The sequence below is a fragment of the Seriola lalandi genome, unplaced genomic scaffold, assembly GCF_002814215.2.
Source record: "Seriola lalandi dorsalis isolate HSWRI2012SDOR001 ecotype SW California unplaced genomic scaffold, Sedor1 jcf7180002054655, whole genome shotgun sequence".
NCBI lineage: Eukaryota > Metazoa > Chordata > Actinopteri > Carangiformes > Carangidae > Seriola > Seriola lalandi.
The window spans coordinates 159,680-169,606 of record NW_019525208.1 but is presented as its reverse complement, the minus strand read 5'-3'; the positions used below and the strand labels follow the sequence as shown (position 1 = coordinate 169,606).

Sequence of the window (9,927 nt, the reverse complement as noted above, 5' to 3'; positions counted from 1 at the left end):
TGTTATAGTGTGTAACAGTGTGTTGCAGTGTGTGTTATAGTGTGTTACAGTGTGTTGCAGTGTGTTGCAGTGTGTTACAGTGTGTTGCAGTGTGTGTTATAGTGTGTAACAGTGTGTTGCAGTGTGTGTTATAGTGTGTTACAGTGTGTTGCAGTGTGTTACAGTGTGTAACAGTGTGTTGCAGTGTGTGTTATAGTGTGTAACAGTGTGTTGCAGTGTGTGTTATAGTGTGTTACAGTGTGTTGCAGTGTGTTACAGTGTATTACAATGTGTATTACAGTGTTACAGTATGTTACAGTGTGTTGCAGTGTGTGTTGCAGTGTGTTACAGTGTGTGTTAGTGTGTTGTAGTGTGTTACAGTATATTACAATGTGTATTACAGTGTGTTACAGTGTGTATTACAGTATGTTACAGTGTGTGTTATAGTGTTTTGCATTGTGTTACAGTGTGTATTACAGTATGTTACAGTATGTTACAGTGTGTATTACAATATGTTACAGTGTGTTGTGTTATAGTGTTGTGTGTTACAGTGTATTACAATGTGTGTTACATTGTGTTACAGTGTGTGTTGCAGTGTGTTACAGTGTGTGTGTGTGTGTGTGTGTTACAGGGTATTACAGTGTGTATTATAGTGTGTGTTGCAGTGTGTTACAGTGTGTGTTACAGTGTATTACAGTGTGTATTATAGTTTGTGTTGCAGTGTGTTACAGTGTGTGTTACAGTGTATTACAGTGTGTATTATAGTTTGTGTTGCAGTGTGTTACAGTGTGTTTTGCAGTGTGTTTTGCAGTGTGTTACAGTGTGTATTATAGTTTGTGTTGCAGTGTGTTACAGTGTGTTTTGCAGTGTGTTACAGTGTATTACAGTGTGTGTGTGTGTGTGTGTGTTACAGGGTATTACAGTGTGTATTATAGTGTGTGTTGCAGTGTGTTACAGTGTGTGTTACAGTGTATTACAGTGTGTATTATAGTTTGTGTTACAGTGTGTTACAGTGTGTGTTACAGTGTATTACAGTGTGTATTATAGTTTGTGTTGCAGTGTTACAGTGTGTTTTGCAGTGTGTGTTACAGTGTATTACAGTGTGTATTATAGTTTGTGTTGCAGTGTGTTACATTGTGTTACAGTGTATTACAGTGTGTGTTGCAGTGTGTTACAGTGTGTGTGTTACAGGGTATTACAGTGTGTATTATACTGCGTGTTTCAGTGTATTACAGTGTGTATTATAGTGTGTGTTGCAGTGTATTACAGTGTGTATTATAGTGTGTGTTCCAGCAGTGTGTTGTAGTGTGTTACAGTGTATTACAATGTGTGTGTTAGTGTTTTGCAGTGTGTTACAGTGTATTACAGTATGTTACAGTGTGAATTAGTGTGTTGCATGTGTTACAGTTTGTATTATAGTGTGTGTTACAGTGTGTGTTACAGTGTATTACAGTGTGTATTATAGTGTGTGTTGCAGTGTGTTGCCGTGTGTGTTACAGTGTATTACAGTGTGTATTATAGTTTGTGTTGCAGTGTGTTTTACAGTGTGTGTTACAGTGTGTGTTACAGTGTAGTTACAGTGTGTGTGTTACAGTGTATTACAGTGTGTATTATAGTTTGTGTTGCAGTGTGTTACAGTGTATTACAGTGTGTGTTACAGTGTGTGTTACAGTGTATTACAGTGTGTATTATAGTTTGTGTCGCAGTGTGTTACATTGTGTTACAGTGTATTACAGTGTGTGTTGCAGTGTGTGTTGCAGTGTATTGGTGTGTATTATAGTGTGTGTTACAGCAGTGTGTTGTAGTGTGTTACAGTGTATTACAATGTGTGTTACATTGTGTTACAGTGTATTACAGTGTGTGTTGCAGTGTGTTACAGTGTGTGTGTTACAGTGTATTACAGTGTGTATTATAGTTTGTGTTGCAGTGTGTTACAGTGTGTTTTGCAGTGTGTGTTGCAGTGTGTGTTACAGTGTATTACAGTGTGTATTATAGTTTGTGTCGCAGTGTGTTACATTGTGTTACAGTGTATTACAGTGTGTGTTGCAGTGTGTTACAGTGTGTGTGTTACAGGGTATTACAGTGTGTATTATACTGCGTGTTTCAGTGTATTACAGTGTGTATTTTAGTGTGTGTTGCAGTGTATTACAGTGTGTATTATAGTGTGTGTTACAGCAGTGTGTTGTAGTGTGTTACAGTGTATTACAATGTGTGTTACAGTGTGAATTAGTGTGTTGCATGTGTTACAGTGGGTTACAGTGTGTGTTAGTGTTTTGCAGTGTGTTACAGTGTATTACAGTGTGTATTATAGTGTGTGTTACAGCAGTGTGTTGTAGTGTGTTACAGTGTATTACAATGTGTGTTACAGTGTGAATTAGTGTGTTGCATGTGTTACAGTATGTTACAGTGTGAATTAGTGTGTTGCATGTGTTACAGTGGGTTACAGTGTGTGTTAGTGTTTTGCAGTGTGTTACAGTGTATTACAGTATGTTACAGTGTGAATTAGTGTGTTGCATGTGTTACAGTGTATTACCATGTGTTACAGTATGTTACAGTTTGTATTACAGTATGTTACAGTGTGTTACAGTGTTTTACAGTTAGTTACAATGTGAATTACAGTGTGTTGCATGTGTTACAGTGTGTTGCAGGGCTACACTCACCCCGTTGCTATAGTGGTGGATGTGGACGTGGAAGTCCTGGTACATGGAGGCGAAGGAGGACCCGTGTCTCAGCTCCTCAGAAGTCAGTCTGCGGTTCACCATGTGGTAATGAAGAGCGTTCAGCAGCTCGATGTTCACGTTGCTCACGAGAGCGTCCAGGATCTCCTGTAGCAAACAAACAAACAAACAAATGTCAACATGAACACACCAACATGTCATCATCACTGTCAGGATTGACTTCCTCCTCTGTCCGTGTCTCAGCTCACAGCTCATTGGTTCCTACTAAAGATCTTTGTAGGTTTTATCAGACACACAGGAGGAAACATAGCTTTTGTTGGGGACTATGTTCAGCAGCGGATTGATACACATTTGTTCCTGCAGTGGGTGTTTGCGGTACTGACGGTGGGCAGGGCGGCCCAGGCCTCGTTGCTCGGGGCGAAGAAGGTGAAGCTTCCTGGACCTTCAATCTCCTCCCTCAGTTTGGCTCGGTCAGAGTACATCTGAGTGGTGGAGGCTCCGACTACACCCAGAGTGTTGTAGATGTTCACCAGAGGCAGTGCTGCAGTGACACACACACACACACACACACACACACACACACACACACAACACATCAGCTGCAGTCACAGTAAACCAGAGTGATGCTGTTTGAACACAAACTCTGTTTCAGTTCATACAGTGGGATACTACAGATATTGATTACAGCTGATTTGATCGACTGATGATCAATAAATTCATCTGTCAGTTTGTGTTTTTCACTTCAGTTTGAGGCATGCTGTGTGTGTGTCAGAGGTCAGAGGTCATACCAGCAGGACAGCCCTTCTCTCCAGGAATCCTCTCATATCCAGGACAGCACTCGTAGGTGATCACCCTGCAGTAGGAAGACACAGCACATGAGGAAACTCTTCTCCTTCCTGTCCTCCATCATCCCCCCTCTACCCCTGTGCAGCTCAGACCCAGATCCTGTCTGTGATTCAGGACCCTGAGCCCCGTTCTGCTGGTTTTGGCCTCAGGTGGAAATTCTCCATAAAACTAAGTTTCCACGTCAGAAGCTCGTAACTCGTCTGTAATATTTCTGCTGCAGGAGACACATAAATTCCTGTCTGTGAATAATGATGCTAATAAAGTTATCTGCACGATGACGCTGCTGCTCAACAGAATCTCCTGTTTCCATCAGATCATAAACGCACTGTTTCCCATAATGCTCCAGTTTACATGGCAGTAAATATCCATTAACTGTTCGGAAGAAAATCTTGTTTCGAGTCATCAGGATCATCCTGAGTCCAGGACCTGGATCTGGACTCAGAACAAGCTCACAGACTGTTGGTTTCTGGTGACGGAGGACTAGGTGGAGGAGATCCTAGATCTTGTTTTGGACAATGGTCTGAACAGATGTGAAACCAAGTGGAAATTCTTCTGTTCGGGGAGAAGAAACGTTTTTGAATCACCTTTATTAACACAGAGGAAAACGTGCAGGGAACCACTGGAGCTACCGGAGACCAGTCAGCAGCATCTTGGAAACCATTGTAACAGGGTTTACCTGTTAAGGGGGGGAAACTTTGTACATCATGTTCTGTAATTTGTCCATAAACCCAGAAAGCAGGTAGTTCTGTACTGGACCAGGTTCATGATAACAGTCTGAAACCTGGACTCAGATCCAGGACTCAGGTTAGAACCCAGGACTCATCTGACCTGTGGTCTGACTTCAGAGGCACCAGGTGGTTCTGTGTCTCAGTGTCACTTCAGAATCTGAGCGGACTCTGATCGCTGAGAGAAAGGAGCTGCGACTGAAATGAACTGTCGGTTGTTTCAGTCTTTGGTCTGTAACTGATGTGAAAACACTGTGGGTTTCATCTGTCCAGGTCTCAGGTTCGATTCCCAGCCTCTGAGCCTGATGCAGTGAGCAGCACATGTTGGCTGTAATGAAGCATGGCGGCCAGGCTCAGCGTCACCACTTCCTGTAGAGATTTCCATAATAAATGTGGCTCAGCCGTCTGGGCTCATAAAGCTCATTTCCTCAGAGAGAAGAATCTGCACCAGACCAGACTGGTCTTGACGGGGGACCCACAACCACTGCCAGGAAAAACACTAAACCACCAGGAGCCTGCACCCAGCTGCACACTTCCTGTTCACTACAAAATAAAATGTCAGGCTGAAGACTTAAAAAAATTGGAAACAACTTTAAAATGAATATAAACTTAACTAACGACCACTGAGACCAGCAGGAGGACTACAGCTGGAACTAGTCCGCTAATCCACTGATCAATCAACAAATAATTGATTAATGTGATAATGGATGATTTCTCGAGTACAAACATTTGATCAGCTTCTTAAATCACAGTGAACTTTCTCTCTGGTTTCAAACTTTTTCAAGTAACTGAAGATGAATTAATATGAAATCAGCTGCTCGACACAGGGACCAGGACCAGGACCAGGACCAGGACAGATGACCCCACCCCCCCCGAAAGAAAACCATAGGAGTCCAGGAGCCTGAATCTCCCATGTTTATTGTGGTGTGATGTTTAACTCTGGTTCTTCTCCTGATTGTTTCAGGTCAAAGGTCACGACCTCAGTGTCACATGAATGAGAACAGCATGTCACTGTCAGAGGATATGACTCCAGTTTTACACATGAAGGTCAGTGACATTAACTATATTTATTATATCTGACACTGCGTTTCTTTTACATCTTGTGTTTGTTGGATGATGTTGTTCAGCTTCATTTTATTATTTTATCTTATTGTAACTGACCTCAGCTGCAGGTGTGTGTTTACCTGACAGATCTGTTTTAATCTGTATCTACTGTACTGACTGCTGACTCAAGTCCTGGTCTCTGGTCTCTGGTCTCAGATCTATGGTCTCAAGTCCTGGTCTCTGGTCTTTAGCAGCAGTGTCTTTAGTAAAATAAAGTTTCATGTCTGGAGAAAGAAGAAGGTAAAGGTCCCAGAGCTCCTGCAGCCTCCAATCACAGCGACAGTAAAATGTAAACAGATGGAGATCAGCTACCGACTGTGTGTGTGTGTGTGTGTGTGCGTGCATGCGTGTGTGTGTGTGTGTGTGTGTGTCTGTGTGTGTGTGTGCGTGCGTGTGTACGTGTGTGTGTGTGTGTGTGTGTGCGTGTGTTGGCACACACACTGGACTGATTATCAAACCAGATGGAACTTGACTCTCGTTTGTCCCCCACATAAACAAAGATGGCCGCTGTGGACTACTGACAAAATAAACAGAGTGAGGTCACGGTAACTCAGCCAGGGGGTGGGGGGTGGGGGGATTGAGCTGGAGGGAAAAAGCCAAAGTGAAAAGACTGAAGCGTTGACCCTGAAGAGTCTCTGAGGAAAGTTTCAGCAGGATGAAATGACTTTAGCAGAAAAGCTAACGTTTATTACTGCCTGTAAACGCAGCTCCTCCTGTTGCTCTGACTGCACCTGAATGCAGCATGAACTGAGAGTGAACACTTCCTCTAATCAGGTTCAAACATCAGAGGAGCCAGAACTGTGCCCTGAGGATCGTCATGAAAGAACCACTACTAGTTAACATGACTGCAGGTCACATGGTTTAATGTCGAAGAATAGTCAGAGTTCAGTTTTTGGACTGGAGGACTGAGGGTGGGGGTGAAGAGGGGGTGGGGGTGGGGTGTGAGTTACGAGTCTCCCTTCTGCTGACCTCTGACCTGCTGATCCTCCTCCACAGAAACCCACTGACACACAACCAGAGAGACAAAGACAGGGCTGTTCACACACACACACACATACACACACACACACACACACACACACACACACACACACACAACTTCTATATTCATGGGGACCCATCATGGATGTAATACATTCCCTCACCCTGATCTACACCACGTCTGAACCTGGACTGGACCAGACAAAACTGCCCCCCCGCCCCCACCATGAGTATAAATGTAATTAAACTGTTTTCACAGACGGTGTGTGTGTGTGTATGTGTGTGTGAGAGTGTGTGTTTATGTGTGTGTGTGTGTGTGTGTGTGTCCTCTAACAGCTTCACTTCCTACAAACGTCCACAGAAACTCCCACTTCCTCTTTTCCTGGTTTCCTGTTCTGAGCTGAAAGAATCTTTTTCTTCAACGTTTTTAAGCTGCATTCAACGGCCTGTTCACAGACTGAGACGCCTCCATGACCTCCATGACCTCCACCACCAGGAAGAAGCTGAAGTATCTCAGAAATATACAGATACAAACTGTAAACTAACAAAACCATTTCCAAGCAGCTGCTAGACTCCTGACGTTATGACATCATCAAACAGACTTCACCGTCACATGATAAGAGGTCAAGGTGTAGCACACAACCTCTTAAAATGTTTCCTTAGTAAAGGAAAAAAGTTAAGGAGTTTACAGCAGTGAAAAAGAGTTTACTGCATCGTTAAGGAGACTCCAGGTCGAGGATCATCACCTTCGTGGGACGTTTTAAACTCAGACATGTTGCAGAGACACAGTCACAGTTCCCTTTAGTTTCTCCCTTAGGTTTGCCACTAAGGTCTTCTGTGCAACAGCTGAACTGACTTTCAGTGATTCATTAAGTATGAGACTAAGATAAGGAGAAAACCTCAAATACTTATGTGAACATTTTAAGGAAAATCTTAACTTAAGGTGTTTCGTGAAACCGGCCCCAGAGACCAGGACTGTCCTGGACGTCCTCCACAGTCACCTGACCTCAGGCCCACTGAACACTATGGGGACAGTTGAAGACGGAGGAAAATGTGATGATAGGGAGACAGAGTCATCATCAGTCTGTTGTCTTCAAAGACACAGAGACGCCTGATGAAGATGAAGACCAGACTGAGTCAGCTTCTGTCCTCAGTCAATTTATAGCTATCTCTTAAATCCTGATGATTTCTGTCTCTGTCATGTCCACAGCTCCGCAGGGACACAGCTGTGTCTCAGGAATGTGTCTCTAAGAGTCCTGGAGTCCAGCAGCTGGTTTCAGACTCAGACTGTGGATCAACCTCCATCAAGGTTTTCAGCTCAAACAGGAAGTGAACACAGAGACTCCAGGTGATTATCACGTTTACTAAAGCCAGGTCTGAGGACACACACACACACACACACACACGCACACACACACACACACACACACAGCTCTAATCCTGTTCAGCTCATGCAGAGTGAGATCTGCGACACAGCTGGTCCACTGCTGCCAGAGCCTCATTAATAATGTGTGTGTGTGTGTGTAAGTGTGTGTGTGTGTGTGTGTGTGTGTGTGTGTGTGTAACTGGAGTTTCTTTGTTTCTGTCACATGTCGAAGTCTAAAAGCATCAGATCTTCACTTCGTTATCAAAGAGTGAAAACACATTAACGAGGATCACACACGCGCGTGCACACACACACACGAACCAAGTCCACCAAAACTTGGACCTGCAACAAACCACATCCTCCTAAACACTGAGTATCGTCAGGACTACGACCCTGAGACTGCACCAAAGAAGAAGAACCTCTAAACTGGACTAAAGAAGACAAAACATCTGAAACCAGCTCAACTTTAAACCTTTACTTTACTGCTGCAGAACATCAAAGACTCAGTTCAACAGGTTTTATATGAACAGGATGAAGAGATCTGTTTGTTTGCAGATGATGTGATTCTCTATATAAACATAGTCTCTAGTCCCGGACTGATCCTGTCCCCCTCAGTCTGAACTGGTCTACTAAAGACCACATTAGACAAAGACTCATACACTTCAACCTTCAAACTGTCTCCGTCTTCAAACATCAATGGATCTAAATGAGAAAGTCTTGTGCAGATTATTTTCGTTATTGATTAATCTGCTTTATATAAAACTATTGTCTCAATGAATCAATTATTCATTTAGTCTGATAAACGTCAGACTGAATATTTCACTTACTATAAAGATTTCTCACATCTGATAAGTTTGAACCAGTAAATGTTCAAATATTGATCAATTTATTGATTAATGAACTGATCATTGCAGTTGTCATGATTAATCATGTGATCTTTGATAAACGTGTCTCATTGGTCAGTTTTCCCGCCTCTGTAAACTACAGCCTGATATACGGTGTTTTAGTCAGTCAGTGAACACACCAGGAGTCTCTCCCAGGACCTTGAACACACCAGCAGGTAAAGCTCTGAGCTGCAGACTAAAGCAAACATGTGGACATGTCCTGTGAGTGAACCCTGCTGGTCCTGGTCCTGGTCCTGGTGCTGGTGCTGGTCCTGGGAGGTAAACTGACACTGATGGTTCTGCCAGACTCTTTTCTTCTTCAGGGGTTATATAAGAGGTGAGGACACCTCCGGAGAGGGACATTCCTCCTCCACTGAACACAAATTCCCTCCGTCCAGCAGGACGACAGTCAGACTACACAAACAGACACACACTCAAGTAGAAATCCAGACACAGAAATAGATCAAGACCAGAACCGAAGAAGTCAGTCCTGAGGACAGCTGACAGAACACAAAGAAAAACATTTTGTTTTGCTTTTTAAATCAAACTCCAGCATTTCTGTTCTGTTCAGTGTCTGAGAGTCCAGACTCGGGTTTCAGACTCACGTGGGTTTGCCGCAGATCTTGCGATGGTACCACTGTTTACAGTTGGTGAAGTATTTCTTATCCGTGCCTTTAATCTGCTGCATGGCACAAACGTTCGGTCTGAAAGAGACAAAGAGAGACACAGGTAGACAACAACAGGTGATTTAAACAGACTCTGAAAGCTTCTCCCTCAGAAAAATAAATAAGTTGAAACATGAAATCAGCTGGAAGTGTTTTATTCCAGAGGCATTCCACCTTAAACTGAGTATGAACAGTTTAAGGTGGACAGTGAAGGACACAGTTCCTCTGTAAAGGGACCAGATCCTGGTTTATCTGAACTGTAAAACTAATTCCACCTTAAACTGTGGACTACAGGTTTAAGGTGGTCCGATGGTCCTGGTCCCGCTGTTGTGATGCTGTTAAGTTTTGTTCAGAGACGGTGGTTTTAATTCGTGATCCAGACTCAGGGACCTGGTTTAGTCCCGCAGGGATCTCTCAGAGAACAAACCGCGGAGACCAGAGCCTCGGTTCGAGTGGGAGCGGGATTAGACTCACCCCTGCTGCCGGCCTCTGATCCGGCTGTGCTGCAGGACCGCCTGGTACGGAGACCGGGCCACACAGACGGTCAGAACCAGGGACAGACCCAGGACCAGACCCGGGACCAGCACGCACACATTCATCTCTACTGTCTGACGCGAAGACGAAAATCCTGCTGCTCAGTCTCTTCTTCTCTTTCTGCTTCTTCCTCTTCCCGCTCCGCAGCCCGAAATCCCCCCAGTC

General features: G+C 43.8%; 1 protein-coding gene across 1 annotated transcript in view; it reads right to left on the bottom strand.

Moving 5' to 3' along the window:
- tgfbi (transforming growth factor, beta-induced) overlaps window positions 1–9,927 on the bottom strand; it is a 19,274-nt gene extending 9,347 nt beyond the window's left edge. Inside the window, exons 1-5 of the mRNA XM_023420661.2 lie at window positions 9,703–9,927; window positions 9,169–9,267; window positions 3,446–3,510; window positions 3,041–3,198; window positions 2,640–2,804 (exon numbers count right to left, since the gene is read on the bottom strand). Coding sequence (XP_023276429.1) covers window positions 2,640–2,804; window positions 3,041–3,198; window positions 3,446–3,510; window positions 9,169–9,267; window positions 9,703–9,827 — 612 coding nt within the window. The 5' untranslated portion in view covers window positions 9,828–9,927. The remainder of the gene's footprint in view (window positions 1–2,639; window positions 2,805–3,040; window positions 3,199–3,445; window positions 3,511–9,168; window positions 9,268–9,702) is intronic.